The sequence below is a fragment of the Pleurodeles waltl genome, chromosome 12 (genome assembly GCF_031143425.1).
Source record: "Pleurodeles waltl isolate 20211129_DDA chromosome 12, aPleWal1.hap1.20221129, whole genome shotgun sequence".
Taxonomy (NCBI): domain Eukaryota; kingdom Metazoa; phylum Chordata; class Amphibia; order Caudata; family Salamandridae; genus Pleurodeles; species Pleurodeles waltl.
In genome coordinates this window covers 667,677,627-667,694,939 of record NC_090451.1, presented here as the reverse complement: position 1 = coordinate 667,694,939, position 17,313 = coordinate 667,677,627, and the positions used below count along the sequence as shown (strand labels likewise).

Genomic DNA, 17,313 nt, shown 5'->3' with positions numbered 1-17,313 from the left:
CTGTTTCCTTGCCAGAAAAGTCCGGTTAGGAGTTTACAACGCTAATAGCTTTAACTCGAGCAAACGTGAGACCCAATGCATTACAAATGCTTGTTATTCTTCCCGCCTACTATCCCAGTTCATGAAGAGATGGGGGTTTCCTTTAAGTATCACATTCACTGATTGATAAGGTTCCTTGCACTGTGTTTACCTTTACATAACAAGAAGCTGTGAATAAACAAACCTTTTTCCTGGCCAGTACATTACGATTTTATGATCACGTGTTCATAAATGATATGGACTGTCTTCTAATCTAGTGGCAATTTAAATAGCAACCACTAGTGCTTTCCTACACACACACAGCACTTGGACAGATTGATGTTGCACTGCTCCAACCCGCAGCAATGTGATTCCACAAAGGGTTCTATGGTTGTCACTTTACCCAGAATATATGTTGATGCTGTAGGCTTAAATTGCAAAATAAAATGAGTGTACAATGCAGATCAGTAAGTGAGAGGCATCATAACTTCTCTGGGGTTACAAGTCCCTTTCCTCCACTCACACCTGGACAGCATGCGTTGGCCTCTGGAGGCCAAGGTCTACTCACCGGCTGTTGTTTCTCTACGACGCAGCAACCCAATTTGTGCCAAAAGTCACTCATGTCTCCGTCAGACGTTTCCAGTTTGAGTCCAACTTGTCCACCCAGTCTTATTGTATTTTTAATAAATTAGGAAACCGGGCTCGGTCAAAAAAACAAAGGGTAAAGCAATGAAACTTCCACACCCGGGTCACTTCATGGTCAGTGAAGGAAAATGGTGCTTCCTTGAAATAAGTAAAAGTAATCCTTTTGATCCTTTCAGTGGAGTTCCTCCTTTAGACAAATGCTTTTCAAAGGAAGCTGAAAAGACAGGGGGAAAAAAGAACGGACGGTCAAACAGGCTTAAAATGTATTTAATGCATTTATTTTTTATGCATCCTGATTAACTGTTTGTGACATCACTGCTCGGTACAGGAAGCGGGTATCTACACTGCAGCTACAGAGGTGTGATTGGGTAAGTTAACTTTGCTGTTGGCTTATATCTCTGTAAAACATCCCGCCTTGGCATGCAAGTGACATACTTTCACGTAAGGGCACGTGCTCCTAACTAAAAGTATGGTAATACATTCTCGAGAGGCACACTTCAAATGACAATTTACGGTCGGATCGCAAACAGTTTGAAGAAAGACTTAACTTTTGTAAGTTTTACTCTAAAATGCAACACTGTATATCATAATTGTTTAATAAACAGCAGAAATCTGAATTAAAAATACAGATGGCAAGAGGAATGCTCTACTTTAGTGTGATGAATGAAATGGCCAACTTGGAATGATAAAACAAAAATACATTATGCCAAAAATCAGTCAATTTCAAGATGACTGCTCGGGAAATACAGCACTGGGCAGCCATCTTGGAACAGTATTGTACAAAGTGTACTGATGTACAGTACAGAGACAGGGTAACTAACGAAAAACATCCGACTTTCCTTCCCCCCTCCAAGAAGAGAGACCGAGGGAGAGGAAACACGGAGAAAGAGAAGAAGAGACACAAGAGAAGAGGACTGAGAGAATGCAAAGGAAAGAGAAAAGATGAGAGAGAGTGCTGGAGAAAAAAAGGGGTGAAATAGGAGAGGCAAAACAGGGGAGTGGAGAGAAAATGGGAAAGAAGGACCTACTTGGGATACAGAAGAGAGAGGAGGCAAGTGTGGCAGAGATTAGAGAGAAGGGAAAGAGAAAAGGAGAGAAGGAAGATGTGAGTGGAGTGAAGCTTGGAGGAGAGGAAGAGAAGGAAATGGTGGAGGAGAAAGAAGGGGGGTGATGAGAAGAGGGAGACTGACAGGAGAGGGTTATAGGTGAAGATAAGGACAGCAAAAGAGGATTGTCCCTGCTCTTACTTGTAGACAGGGGGGAGGATATACAGGGAGTGCAGAATTATTAGGCAAATGAGTATTTTGACCACATCATCCTCTTTATGCATGTTGTCTTACTCCAAGCTGTATAGGCTCGAAAGCCTACTACCAATTAAGCATATTAGGTGATGGGCATCTCTGTAATGAGAAGGGGTGTGGTCTAATGACATCAACACCCTATATCAGGTGTGCATAATTATTAGGCAACTTCCTTTCCTTTGGCAAAATGGGTCAAAAGAAGGACTTGACAGGCTCAGAAAAGTCAAAAATAGTGAGATATCATGCAGAGGGATGCAGCACTCTTAAAATTGCAAAGCTTCTGAAGCGTGATCATCGAACAATCAAGCGTTTCATTCAAAATAGTCAACAGGGTCGCAAGAAGCGTGTGGAAAAACCAAGGCGCAAAATAACTGCCCATGAACTGAGAAAAGTCAAGCGTGCAGCTGCCACGATGCCACTTGCCACCAGTTTGGCCATATTTCAGAGCTGCAACATCACTGGAGTGCCCAAAAGCACAAGGTGTGCAATACTCAGAGACATGGCCAAGGTAAGAAAGGCTGAAAGACGACCACCACTGAACAAGACACACAAGCTGAAACGTCAAGACTGGGCCAAGAAATATCTCAAGACTGATTTTTCTAAGGTTTTATGGACTGATGAAATGAGAGTGAGTCTTGATGGGCCAGATGGATGGGCCCGTGGCTGGATTGGTAAAGGGCAGAGAGCGCCAGTCCGACTCAGACGCCAGCAAGGTGGAGGTGGAGTACTGGTTTGGGCTGGTATCATCAAAGATGAGCCTGTGGGGCCTTTTCGGGTTGAGGATGGAGTCAAGCTCAACTCCCAGTCCTACTGCCAGTTCCTGGAAGACACCTTCTTCAAGCAGTGGTACAGGAAGAAGTCTGCATCCTTCAAGAAAAACATGATTTTCATGCAGGACAATGCTCCATCACACGCGTCCAAGTACTCCACAGCGTGGCTGGCAAGAAAGGGTATAAAAGAAGGAAATCTAATGACATGGCCTCCTTGTTCACCTGATCTGAACCCCATTGAGAACCTGTGGTCCATCATCAAATGTGAGATTTACAAGGAGGGAAAACAGTACACCTCTCTGAACAGTGTCTGGGAGGCTGTGGTTGCTGCTGCACGCAATGTTGATGGTGAACAGATCAAAACACTGACAGAATCCATGGATGGCAGGCTTTTGAGTGTCCTTGCAAAGAAAGGTGGCTATATTGGTCACTGATTTGTTTTTGTTTTGTTTTTGAATGTCAGAAATGTATATTTGTGAATGTTGAGATGTTATATTGGTTTCACTGGTAATAATTAATAATTGAAATGGGTATATATTTGTTTTTTGTTAAGTTGCCTAATAATTATGCACAGTAATAGTCACCTGCACACACAGATATCCCCCTAACATAGCTAAAACTAAAAACAAACTAAAAACTACTTCCAAAAATATTCAGCTTTGATATTAATGAGTTTTTTGGGTTCATTGAGAACATGGTTGTTGTTCAATAATAAAATTAATCCTCAAAAATACAACTTGCCTAATAATTCTGCACTCCCTGTATCCTACCTCCCATTCCAGGTCAGAGCACAGGAACCATGTCAATTTACCCTCTCTCCCTCCCTACTAGAGCAAGTACTGCAAGGCCTTCTCCTCTCAGCAGCCCAATAACATGTCGCACAACCAACCGTACACCATCCTCCTTCTCTTACAAGGGAAGACTGGGGTTTGGTTGGCTAGGTGTTAATAAGGACATGTACTAAATGACTAAAACCTGCCATCGGGCCACCTCAACCATAGCGCAACAGCAGAAAATAACTAGGAAAATAATACATTGTTGTGTCAGACCAAACGTTTCCTAAAAAAGGCAGCCAATTCCAGTCAGTGAATTTCCAGAAAAGCAGGAAGCAGCGCTTGCAAGGAATACTCAAATGAAAGGTACCATTAGGTAGAACTGGAATATACTGCTGGTAAGAACTGGGAGGAAGGGGCGATCAAAACATGAATAAAAGACTAAAAAACGATTTGCAGAAAGAGCTGAATCAGCAAACTGAATGGCCCACAATGTGTCAGTTTCAAGAAAACTACACTGGCTCCCAGTTGTGTTAAGGACAGAAGTCTAAATGTTACAACATCACATAAAACATTAAGGGACTTATGTATAAGAAATATATTGCAAACCGGTTGAAAACTGGTTTGCAAACACTGAAGTAAATGGATTATATGCTCAAAGTTATATTAAATAAGGATTGGTTAGAGTGCAGTTAACACTCGCAAATTACCATCAAGTAGAAGCAGGTGGTAACCAGGCGCAAACTATAACAGGCATTGGATAAGCCAATAGGTCGCGCCTTTCCAAGAGCTATTGGCGTTGCCAATGTATTTTAGCCATGTTTTTCACCAGAGTGGCTGCTGTTCAGCATGGCTAAAAATTAGTGGCATAGAGGAGTGTCATGGCGTGTCTTAGAGTGGAATGGCAAAGAGTGTAGTAGAGTAGAGTGGCAGACTGAATTGTATATTTGAGTGGCATAGTGCGGAGCCATGTAGGGTGGCATACACTTACTTGAGTGGCGTAAAGTAGGCTGATGCAGGGTGCATTGGCATAGAGTGTTGCAGAGTATAGTGGCACTGGGTACTGTGGCACTGAGTGTATTGGCACTGAATTCAGCAGCATACAATGCAGCGTCGTAGAACGTAGTGACGAAGATTAGAGTGGTGCACAGAGTTGAGGAAGGGAATGACACAGAGTAGAGTGGAGTATCATAGAGTGCTGTGGCGTAGAGTGGTGCAGACAGAGTAGCATAGAGTGATGCAGAGTACAGTGCGATGCCACAGAGAGTAGTGCAGATTAGAGTGACGTAGAGCTCATTAGTGGAGAGTGCGGTGTTGCAGAGTAGAGTGTCCGAATGCAGTGGTGTAGAGTGGCGTAGAGAGCAGTGGTGTAAAGAGCAGTGATGCAGAGTAGAGTACATCATTGTAGGGTGGAGTGGCACAGAGTAGTTTATTTCAGAGTAGAGCAAAGTGTCGTAGAGTAGAGTGGTGCAGGGTAAAGTGCAGTTGCGTGGAGTGATAAAGAATGTAATGGTTTAAAGTAGTGTAGAGTGCAGTGTCAGAGTGCTGTGGTGCAGAGTAGATCAGAGTGGCATACAGTGGATTGGAATGGAGTGCAGGGGCACAGAGTTGAGTGTTACAGTGTAAAGTGCATTGGCATGGAATGCAGTGGCACACAGTGGCGTAGAGTACAGTGGCGTAGAGTGGGGATGTGCAGAGTTGATTGGTGTGGCCTACACTAGAGTGGTGTAGATTGCGGTGGCAAAGAGTGCAGTGGTGTAGAGTAAAGTAGCGAAGAATACATTGACAGACTAGAGTGGTACACGGTGGAGAAGAGAGGCATAGGATGAAGAGGCCTAGGATGCACGGCGTACAGTGGAGTGGTGTAAAGTGGAGTGATGCAGAGTAGAGTGCAGCGGTATGGAATGGTGCAGAGTAGAGTGCAGTGGTGTGGGGTGGTGCAGAGTGGAGTGCCGTAGATTGAAATATTCATAGTGTGGCAGCACACTGCCATTACAAATCGCACATTTTCAGTCGAAATGGCCATTACATTTGCACACACACAGTTTCACTAATAAAACTATACAGTGCACAGACAAAAAATGTGTGGAAATTGCATCACCAAATTTAATGATTTGTTTTGATCATATTAAAGTATTTATTTCAAACACACTTCAGAAAACAAAAAAGTGCTTAATTTTTATGTTCATAATTGTGATATATTCTGAAATATGTACACAGTTCATTTAATAGTTGTCCTGTCATAGGAAACAGCTCTTTCTTACCCCCAGTATCCAGCAAAATGTCACAAAAATACTCTTATGTTCAAGTCAGAGAAAGAAAAGTAAACAAGCACCCTTGGAGAACAGCACCTGACATTTGATCTCAGTCTTTGAATGCACAGCAAATGTGACGAGATAAGAACAAGATTTAAAGCCCTGTTAACAGAAAAATAGTTTGTGGAAGGATTAGGTAAACACGGTTTAGAAAACGCGAGGGCCGAACTGAGCCTGGAGAGCCTAAAGCAAATAAAGCCAGCAAATTGAATGCCAGGAAGTGTGAGTTACAACCCACAAAGTCAACTGTAATCAACGAGCAGAATGCATTCCTACATCAACTTTTTGGACCGCCCCAAGATGTCTTTAGGAAACTGCTGTCTGGTAGGCTGCGACCTAAAAATGGGACCAGAATGCTTCAGTTTATTTCACAATTGTAGTGGTATATATGGAGTTGAGAAGAAGACATTATTGGGCTGGACTACCAAGGGGGATAAGGAGACAGGAAAGGATTTTTTGGATGAGAGTTACAGTCTTTGACCAAATAGAGGAGATTTATAGCAAGTACAGATTCTGCAGTATGGTCATTGTTAAACTTATAAATTAATCTGACACATTGAAGCCAGACTGTTCAACTCGTATTCAGGCTCTGTACTCCAGGGACCTGTATGCAACATGAAGCTGTCAGGGTACCGTGGCAGGACGGATATCTGAGTGCACTGTCCAGAGGTTCTAATAATATTCTTGAAGCCATGTTACTAAAAATCAATTCTTGTATAGCACGTCTTAATACTTAAGGCGAGCTTCTGGACCCCAACATGGGATTTTTTCGTACTGTACAATTTCCACAAGTAATTTGCTGTATAGATGGAACTTAGGGTGCAATATGCCCACCATCAAGAACTTAATTTCTGTATTGGAACAGGAAAAAGTATGATTTTCTAAATGATTAGGTACTATGCGAATATGTCATTAGACTGGTGCGCGCCAGGCTGCACCCATCTATTCTGCCACTGTTCCATTCACAACTTGTTGAAAAACAGACAACTTGGATATGGAGGTTTGTTAGATGTGTAATGTCTACATGACAGTTTAGATTAGGTGAAAAGACTTAGTTAAGTAACCTAATAATACTGGTGCAAGTGACAGTGTATATCCAGTTCGACCACAGAAAATGACTCCATGCCTAAATCCATTGTAAGCGCGGGTGGGAAGATACGCTACAGCAGACAGGCAAACACCATATGTGACCGCAAATACATTTGGTTTATTAAAAGGATATTTCCGACTCATTTATAAAAGTGTAAGAGCATTAAATGGCACTTTTTGTGCCCACGCACCTTTATAAAATAGTAGCATGCTGTGCTATGTTGCATAACACTGAAACCAGAAAGGGCCTGTATATCCTGAAAGTGATGATTTACCGCCCCATTCTCAACTTAACCCCGGTATGGATGCAAACAGGGCAGTGGATGGAAAAAGACTATGCATTAAAGTGTCCTAACAACGGTCTCTGAAGTAAGCCACATTATTGTTGTAACTATGAAAATATTTGTAAGCGTAATGCAATATTTTTAACAACTACATTTTCTTTTTTTTTCCACTGGTCTTCACAATATCAAAGGCAAAGTACTGTTTATAAAGACACCAGTAAAATTAACATTTATAAATTAAATCTAAAAATTAATATCTTTTTTTTCCAAATACTATGAAATGTACAGAAAATACAATATAACGAAGTGCTCTATGCCTGCCTTTCATTGCAGTATCCTTTCGGTTGAACTTATAGTTGCTGTGCCCCGTATTACTGCACTCTGTCTAGTTCTGTACCTTAAGTTACATTGCTCTTCCACTGGCTCACTAATAAGGATTGAGGCCTCTGCTTTCTTCAACCTGGACTCTCTCTGGTCTAGAAACACGTGCATTTTGCATTTCATCCAATCCAGCACATGAAGTATTCTTTGTAGGCCCTCTGAGACATCCACACTTAAATGCTCCAGATTTGCAAATTCATAGTTCAAGACAGAACACCAGTAGCAGTTGCCAGATCATCATTTCAGCTCCCAAAACCATGCTACTTCATTTCAAGGTGTCTGTGCCTGCGTTGAGGATTGAGGCTCTCATCAGGGACGACTCCAGAGAGAGCAGTGACAGTCTGACCTAATGAACTTACTTCATGATACACAATCTCATATTATTGATGGATGTTTTATCCCAGATGTTATGGCTCTCACTACACCAGTAATGTTTCCTCATAAAATGCAAAGCTTGCAGTTGCTGTTTTTGTACTAAGAACCAAGATCTCTCTCGATTTGTTGGAACTGGGGTGCTAACGTTAACTATGCCTGCCTATCTCGGCTAACATAAGATCTAGGTCTCATATATACTCTATGGCTTGCTAAAAGTGTACAAGCACTCATATGCATATGATCCTAGACGACAAACCGTGAATAGTCGGAGAAGGCTTTTAGATATCAATGTGCGTTACACAACTACTTTCTATTCTGGAGAAGAGGGAAGGTTTTTATCAGTACCAGGTGGCACAGCTATCCTTGAAGGTGGGTTCTATAACTTTATCCACTGGATTTGCAAAGGGAATAGTAGAAGAACCTCCACCAGTGTGACCTCTCTTTGTATATTAACATTAAGTCGCAGTGCCAGATTTTGTTAATATGAACTTTTTGACCCAAAAAAGTGTTTATCCCCTCTTCTATTCTCACACACATTATTTTTGGTAGACCGTCACACTTTAAAAAGTTTTTCCAAAACATTTGTGAAGCATTCATCAATCAGAATTTCCAGATTCATAACTGACAATTTGACTTTCTCTTGTGTCCACCCTCCTCTTGCTGAGGCTCCTGGCTGGACCCCTAAAGTTTTCCTGCTTCAGTGATATTTGTGGTCTCCAAAAAGAAATCAAGCAAATGTGCTCCAGGAAGGTTACTTCCTAGTTCTTAAATTATATGGGACTGCCAACGCAACATTTGCTACTGAACAAATATGCATTTTCAATCAGCAAATACACATTCACAAAAAAGCGGGCAGTAACAGTTTGGAAATGCAGATTCGTCAAAATGAGATTATGTAACCTATCGAATTGCACATAAAGTATCAGCATCAATGATCCGTAAGCTTTAGAGTCGGAAAATGAGATTTGTTCTTTTTCAAAATTACCAAATCAATTTTTTTTTTACAACTCATCCTAACTTAACACACCCCAGACAACTAGTCAAAAGTCCCAAAACTGAATGTCATCCTTCTGAAATCTTCTTCTAAACCAGACAGTAAGGAAGCATCTACTGAAGAAGTATGGCTAAGAATTAAGCCACTGTACTTTTCACTTACAAAAAAAGTTAAGGTTCAGTTGCCATTTTGTCAACTTTGGAGCCCAGAGAACCAGCATCTAATGCAGACTTTGCCTTACTGGGTGATCCCAAGCAAATGCGAACATTGACCTCTTGTCAGACAAAAGCTGTAAGCAGTCACTAGTAGGTTGAACACCCTTATTCACTTCTAGATACAAAACCTGATATCTATCAGAGACTTCTCAAATTGTCAATATTCTAAATGGCTTACAGTTTAAGCCCACAGCTGCAATATTCACCAACCATGCTCCCAGCTAGCCGGCGAAGAGTTTCAATATGTAATGATTTCATAAATACACAAAACCATAGCCGCAAAGTGGAAATATTCAACCAAACTGGACTTATGGGTGGACATGTTTATAAACTGTGCTCTGTCGAAGGCAAAGAAAGCATAACATCAATTTATAAAACTGTATGCTGGAGGAGAAAGATTATGGGAGGGTGACAGGGAAGACCATCGGAGGTTATGGAGGATATGCCTTTACTCAAAACATGTTCCCTGAGAGGAAAGGAGACATTCGCTGTTTGCCAAGACCCAACCCACAGCCTTGGCCGAAGCTCTCCCTGCAAGTCTTTTGCAGGGCTCAGTAACTGCTCAAGCCTTGTCCTGCCATGAAGCAAGACTCAACATGCGGCAGAAACTCGTGAAAGAGAAGGCAAAGTGAGCCAAGAGATGATGCAATGGCAGCAACAACCACCATGCAGCTGCCTCTTCGGATGAATGGGTCCAGCAGCTCCGAAACTCTGGCACACAGGATCAGTGAGATTTGTCAAGCCTTCGAGCTCCAACATATTGCCAATGCTGCAAGGGCAAATAGCATGCCCTAGGTATGAAACAACAAGCGCAAAAAGGGTTGAGTTGCAGATAGATTCTGTCGGCAAGCTATGGCCTCTCAGTCTCTGTAATTATTGAGCGCACAGAATGATATCAGACTTGAAATGAAAAGTAAACAAGTCTCCTGAGTCATTCTTGCACGAGTTGAGGAAAACATTTTTTAACGTGATTTGCAAGGCCCAAAAACTACCAAACTTGCTACCGGTCTGAGAATGTCTGGCTTATTTAGAAACAGATTTCCAGAACAGTCAGACGAAAAGGCTGGTAGGTATGCTGCATCACAAGAGAGGTTGAAACAGTTTCCAAGTGGTCATTACGGTAGAGACCGAGTCAGTTTGCAATCAATTTGGTTCCTGTTAGTACAGAGTCAGTGGGCTTCGGTCTGGCCTTGAGACAGTTTCAGGTGTTCCAAAAGTCTCATCTTTTTGAAAAACTTTATTGATAAAGACTTACATACAAAAAGGCTATCACCACTAGTTGGTGTTCTGAAATAGCACCAATCACCAGGAATGATTGAGCGGGATGGATTGGTGTGCCCTCATGGAAAAAGAGATGTAAAGTTCCAAAGAGTGCCCCAAAAACAAGATGGGATTTGGGGGGCCCTGGCAGGAATATTCCAAATCGTTAAAATTATATGTAGCCCTAACATAATATGTGCCATTTAACGCATAGTTGTCTGTCAGTTAGAAAACGCATACATGCCTATTGCATCAGGAAAGCATCCTCCTGGTCACAAGGATTGGACCTAGGTTTGCTAAAGGATGTCATGTCCTTGAGGACCCGTATGATGATAAACACATACATATATGCGCGCGCACACACACATATAGAAAACAAAATATGTCATCACAGTTGATGCTACTCGAGTGTTTGGTGGTGATGGTAATATGAAAACTAATAAAAACTTTGATAAACAAAATTACAGACATACAGGACCTTTCAGTCAGTCCTCTTCATTCGTTGGTCTTTTTAAGTGTGATTTTATTTTAATACCAGTCCTCATAGCATACTGAACTGGGTGAACCCAATTAATTTACTGGTTCTTATGAACTGTGACTACTAATGTTTTACCTCATCACAGCTACCCGACAAGGAGATCACTTCAGTTGCAGGGCTAGGTGTGCTGGTTCTGACAGGTCACTCTTTTTAAAAATATTATGGCATAATGCATACATTTAAAAACAAAATTGTACCTTTGCCAAGGCCAGACCTTTGCGCTTCTCCAATCTATTACTGTGTGTGTTCTTACAATAAATCAGTGTGTGGCAGTGCACACTCGTAAATCATATTTTACAGTTGTATGATTCGGTCTATTTTTTACCCTCTATTTATATTCAGTATCTCATCGGATTTTAGATAGTTTTCGGTTTGGGAGTGTAAAAACTACTCCTAAGGTCTTCAAACTGTGGTAAATCTCATGTGTATATTGTGAGGTGCGATGGGCTCAACTTAGAACAAGAACTATGTGTGTAAATAAGTTGAGGCACCTAACAGTTCTGAAATGTCAAGAGTTCCAGGTTAAACACGGCTTGTTTAGAAAACTGCTGTAGTTTATAAATACTTAAGAACAGGAAATGACTTTGTTGTCTGAACATTTTATTCAAACTTTGCATGCACCTCTGTCGGGTAATGAACAATCCGATATCTAAGCTTCCCTTTTTAGGTCACATCTGCTGACTGCTTTGAGCATAACCTACTGTTTCCAATGCATATCATATACTTGGGGCTTGCTCATTATTTGGTGGAATTACTGCCCGTCTCAGTGTTCTGCTTTTGACTTGATGGCTTTCCTCCCTATTCTTTCATTTGTCCCGCCTAGGAACACTTAAGTCTCACAGTGTTCTGACTGAATATGCTGTATCCTTCCACTCCATAAATGAGTGGATTCTTTGTTATTGAATAATCAATGTGAATGCATGCATTCCCTCGGTCTCTTCCATGTTTCCAAAATGACTCACCATGCTTGTGCAAGTCTTGACTAATGGATTCACAAACTGGTGCTTCAAAGCACAGGCAAAGCCAAGACTTCGGCATTTTTAAATCAGAGACCTTTTGTGTTTGCCAATGATCGTTTTTTTTCAGCGGAGACCTTAAGCTGTCGCATGTCAGGCACAAGTGTATCACTCAGGTCTATTCTATTAACCTTCGTGAGCTTTATTTCCAAGTGTGACTATCTGAAAAAGATCTAGTTCTGGTTGTGGTCCCTTGTCACTTACGCCCATGTCAACCCACTCCATCATAGGTTGTTCTGTCTGGGGAATCCCTGTACCTAGACTCTTAATACATTTCTAAAAGAAGAAAAGGTTAACATAGTTAAAAAAAATAATTACGTGAAATCTAGCTTCTTGACGGAAAAAAAATAACTGCAGCAAACGAATTCACAGGAAGTAACAACTTTGCGTGCAACAAAGAGGGATTAAGGGCCTATGGTGGAGAAATGGCGACAGCACCATTTAACAGAACAGATTGTGTCTGGACACAAAAAAAAGAGAGGTACTGCTGACTGTCTATCAATTAATAGGTACAATAATTCTGACACATATTACATTTTTTTTAAAGTTTTAAATGCTAATTTTTTAAGACAAAATAAAAACAAGAGTGAGATTTTGCTTTCACCCTCCATGTCCATGCTCCTCTTCGCCAGCTCAGATGAATTGTTGCCTTCCTCGTGATCATATGAACCATTTTCGGGGCACTTAAATCATCTCGGTATTACATTTTCACTCCCACGTTTCATTTGCTTTTCTTGGGCCTTTCTTCCGATCATTTTCACCCTGTGCAATCACAAAACTCGGAATATAGGACAATTGGTATAATCGTCATAGCGCCTGTGGCTGTGGAAGGCCTGCAGGGCAGGACCACAGACCGCTGGCGTTTTCAATAAGGACCAGTCCCGGGCAATGAATGAAGGCTTCGCAGAATGGTGGAAAGAAATTCCTGGCAAAGACAGAAGCTCTATAAACAGCGGCCCGCCTGGGAAAAGGGCGAAAAAGCGGCTAAAAATACCGGAGTGACGCTGGTGGAGTCGAACCCATCCATTTACTCGCCGAGGGGAAAGACCAACAAAGGGTTTCTCAAGCACTAGGGTCTGAGCGCCCGGACAGGACGCCAATTATAAACAGGCCTTGCACGGGATGGCGCGTGGCCTGGAGCCAACTCTTCCAAGAGGGGCAGCACACCCCCTCGCGATAGTTCAGCGCGTCGCGCGCCAGCTGCGGGGGCCAATAGACGTCTCGGTTTAGAATGAGACTTTCATCATCCCAAGGAAGACAAAAAAAAACTGGACCACTGATGCAGGGGATAGTGAGGTCAGTCGTTATACACTGCCAAGTTAACACAGGCTTTAAGTATACAGGAAAAAAAAAAAACATTTGCAGCCCCTGTACCTTTACAGGAATTTCCCTGACCAGAGGCGCGGTGGGCCTCTATAACAAACTGATCAGGCACATTAAAAGCAAAAGTGCAATCTCCCCTCTCACTGATCATGCACACAGGGCGGATAGGAGTCAGTACAGGATTTTCTGATAGAGATTTTTAATAAGTCGACAAAACCAAAACTACATTACAACTCATTTCTTTACAAGGTTGTTTCCTTATCAAATAGCTCAAGTCTCCAGAACAAAAGCTGACATAATGTCCACAGATTTCCAACATAAGCGCCTAAAAAGGGCACTGGAAAAAACATTATTTCTTTCGCAATTTTTTTTCTTTGGGGATAATAAGCTTTTTCGTGTTTGGAAAACGTAAGTTGTACTTTCGTTCTTTCCCAGCCTTTGGCATTTTTCACGTTTTACTGCTTCCTATTTATCAGAGTCATCTTGACTAGAACAATTCCTTCTGGGTCTCATAAATTCTGCAGGGCCTCCTAGCTTAAAGAAGTTTTCCCTAAAAGGCATTCCTTGGCGGATGTCTGTGGTTCTGCGGTGCTTTTTTGCTCTTCCCTAATGTGAACTTTTTTCAAGTTCTGTAAAATCACAGAAACTCACCTAGAGTCGCTCTAACCAGACTAACTCTTGTTTACTTGAAAATGGTAATATTTGTAGAAAGGTATGCGTCTCTAAAAGAAGCTTGACTGAATCTGCCCCAGCCCCACCAACCTTTAGAAGGCCAATGTCAGGTACTGTACTTGGAGCCTGATTGAGATATTGGCAGACGAGTTAGTCCATCACAGCGGTGACGGACACCCCGTCCGCCGAAATCTAAATCCCATTATATCCTGTGTGAATTAGATTTTGGCACACGGGATATCCCCCACCGTTGTGACGGAGTAACTTGTCCGCCAATATCTAAGTCAGGCCCCTAGTCCGTATAGTTAGATGCCTTGAAAAGAGAGGTTGTTTAGGGGCTGAACCTGGATAGATTCTGCCCTAGACTTATCACCCCTTCCAAGCCCCATGTCAGAAGCCCAGATGGTAACTCACATAGCCTGTAAATCTACCACTGAGAGAAATGTATGGTAAAATCGGAATAATGGAGTAGTTTATGAGGCCCTGTAGCACACTCTCATACCTCTTCCAAACCTCATGACCGTCTCTATATATGTGACAATGCAGGAGTCAAGTTGTGGCCATCACTGTACAGTGAACCTACAGGAAAGGTTTTTGACCTAGGTTAGTGTTCTGAGTGATTATATAGCACCACATGCTACTCCGGATGCTTCGGGCTACCCAAAAGACAGTAAAAGTGTACAGAAATAGCAATACCTAGGCACTCTGAGCCCAGTGCACCAAGGGTTATGCACTAGAAGGCGATCTCTCTTCTGACTACTGAATCAGGCTACCTCGACCCTAAGAATTGGCCAGGTTTTATTTCTAAATAAACTGGTCAGTCTTCGGTAATATTTAGATAGGGGAGAATTTAAGTCTGCGAGTCCTCGAGAGCAAACATAGTGACCAAAGGAGTTGCCAGTGCACAGAAGTTGAAGGCACTCTTTGGATGAAGTTGTGGCCAGCTGTGGTCACCAGGCTCATCTTCGGCCAGGCATGGGGTTCCATAGAAGAAAACAGGATATCCTGCCCTTCAGAATGAGAAAGAATGTTTCACACCTACAAATGCTGGACATGAAGTGTGATTTTACAATCTCAGCAGTCATAACTTAGGGTCACAATCATTCTCTATTTGAAAATAACTCAACCGCTTATAAGTGGTGGTTAGATCACTTCTTAATTTGAAAATAAATAATAAAAATAAACAATAAAGAGACGGGCCTATCTTTTCATATGAGCTGCTGACAAACACCAGGACTGCAAAATACCAAAGCTGCCTAGCCTTCATTTTACCTCAAGCCCCTTTCTTTCACGTCCTACATTAATCGTCTCTTTACCAAACTTTTGCAGGCTCTTTTTAAGTCGCAGTCTATCAGACAGCGTAGGTGTCTGGAATTCAAAAACACATTTTGGGGACTTTCAGAAAGTTGATTTATGAATGCATTCTGCTTGTTGAGTACCACTAGCTTTGTGGTTTGTAACTCACACTTTCTGGCTTTCCATTTGCTGGATTGATTTGTTTTAGACTCTCCAGGTACAGTCTGTCCCTCTCGTTCCCTAAACCATGTTGTCTGTATCCTTCCATAAACTTGCTTCCTGTTAACAGGCCTTTAAATCTTGCTCTCTCTCAGTACATTTGCTGTGCATTCAAAGACCAAGGTCATCCAAGAGTGCTTGCTTACTTTTCTTTCTCTGACTTTAAAGTGGGAGGATTTATGTAACAATATTACTGGACACTGAGGGTAGGAAAGTTTTTTTTCTAGCACACAAGAACATTTTCAGAATATATCAGAATTACTAACACACAAATAAAGCAAATGTTTTGTTATTTCTGAAGTGTGTTGGAAACAAATACTTAATGATCAAAACGAATCATTAAACTAGGTGATGCAATTTCCACACGTTTGTCTGTGCGCTGTATCGTTTTATTAGTAAAACTGTATGTCTGTGCAAATGTAATGATCATATCAATTGAAAATGTGTTGTCTGGAATGGCAGTGTGCTACCACACCATGAACTCTCCACTCTACACCACTCCACACTGCATCCTGCAGCACTCCACTGAATGCCATTTCATACTACGCCTCTATAGTCTACCCTGTACCACTCTACTGTATGCCTATGCAATCTTTGCCACTCTACTCTATACCACTGAACTCTTCGCCACTGCACTCTACACCATTCCATTGTAGGCCACATCAATCTACTCTGTACAACTACACTCTACGCCACTGTACTCTACACCACTCTGCACCACTGCACTCTGACACTGCACTCTACACTACTTTACTGTACGCCATTACACTCTATTCCATTCTACGCAACTGCACTGAACCCTGCACCACTCTACTCTGCAAACTTCACTGTACTCTGAAACACTCTACTCCTTCACTTCACTGTACTCCACGCCATTCCACTCTATGCCACTCTACTTGTAACCACTGCACTCTATTTCACTGCCCTCTACTCTGCATCACTGAACTATACGCCACTGCTCTATATGCCACTCTCCACCACTGCATTCAAACACACTACACTCCAACACTGCACTCTCCACCACTGAACTCTATGCCACTACTATGTACTATTCCACTGCACTCTGTAGCACTATACTCTACTATATGCTACTCTACTCTGCGCTACTGCACTCTATGCCACTTGACTCTACTGTGCACCACTGCCATCTATATCACTCTACACACCTCCACTTTACACCACTACACTCTGCACCACTCTGTGTGCCACTCCCCTCTGCACCACTTAATTCTATGATGCTGCACTGTACACCGCTGTATTCAATGTCACTGGTCTCTACACCATTATACTCTGCAACACTCTACACCAATCCACTCTACTCTATGCCACTTAAGTGTATGCCACTCCAATACACAACACGCTGCAACACTCTTCTCTACTTTTCGCCACTCCCCTCCGTGCCACTAAATTGTAGCCATGCTGAACAGCAGCTATGCTGGTGAACATTATGCCTAAAACACACTGGCAAAGGCAACAGCTCTTGCAAAGGCGAGACCTACTGGCTTTGCCAATGCTTGGTTATCTATGCTTTGCCAGGAGTTTGCCGTATTTCTTTCTCTATTCACTCTCTTGCTTCAGGTTAAAGTCTGATCATGAAAAATAAGTCCCTCTTTCAGCTAATATTTAATTTCCACTTGTGGTGCCGCAAGGTGGCAAAACTCTGGCATTAGTTTCTGGTCACCTGTCATTTGCCGATGGCTGCTATTGAAGTATGATTTATGCAAAACCTTTTTTTTTCCTTCCAGGACCGTATTAATGTTTTATGTGTAGTAAGATGGAAAGTAGTGAAATGACGCCACAGGCTGTCGCTTTATGCCACTTAGCTATCT

At 42.1% G+C, this 17,313-nt stretch overlaps 1 protein-coding gene across 4 annotated transcripts in view; it reads right to left on the bottom strand.

The window, feature by feature from the left end:
- The window catches only part of CDC42SE1 (CDC42 small effector 1), a 96,399-nt gene that overhangs the window by 54,134 nt on the left and 24,952 nt on the right, over positions 1 to 17,313 (bottom strand). For all 4 annotated transcript variants that reach the window (XM_069218502.1, XM_069218503.1, XM_069218504.1 and 1 more), the window contains exon 2: positions 587 to 877. In XM_069218502.1, the coding sequence (XP_069074603.1) occupies positions 587 to 640 (54 nt within the window). In that variant the 5' untranslated portion in view covers positions 641 to 877. The remainder of the gene's footprint in view (positions 1 to 586; positions 878 to 17,313) is intronic.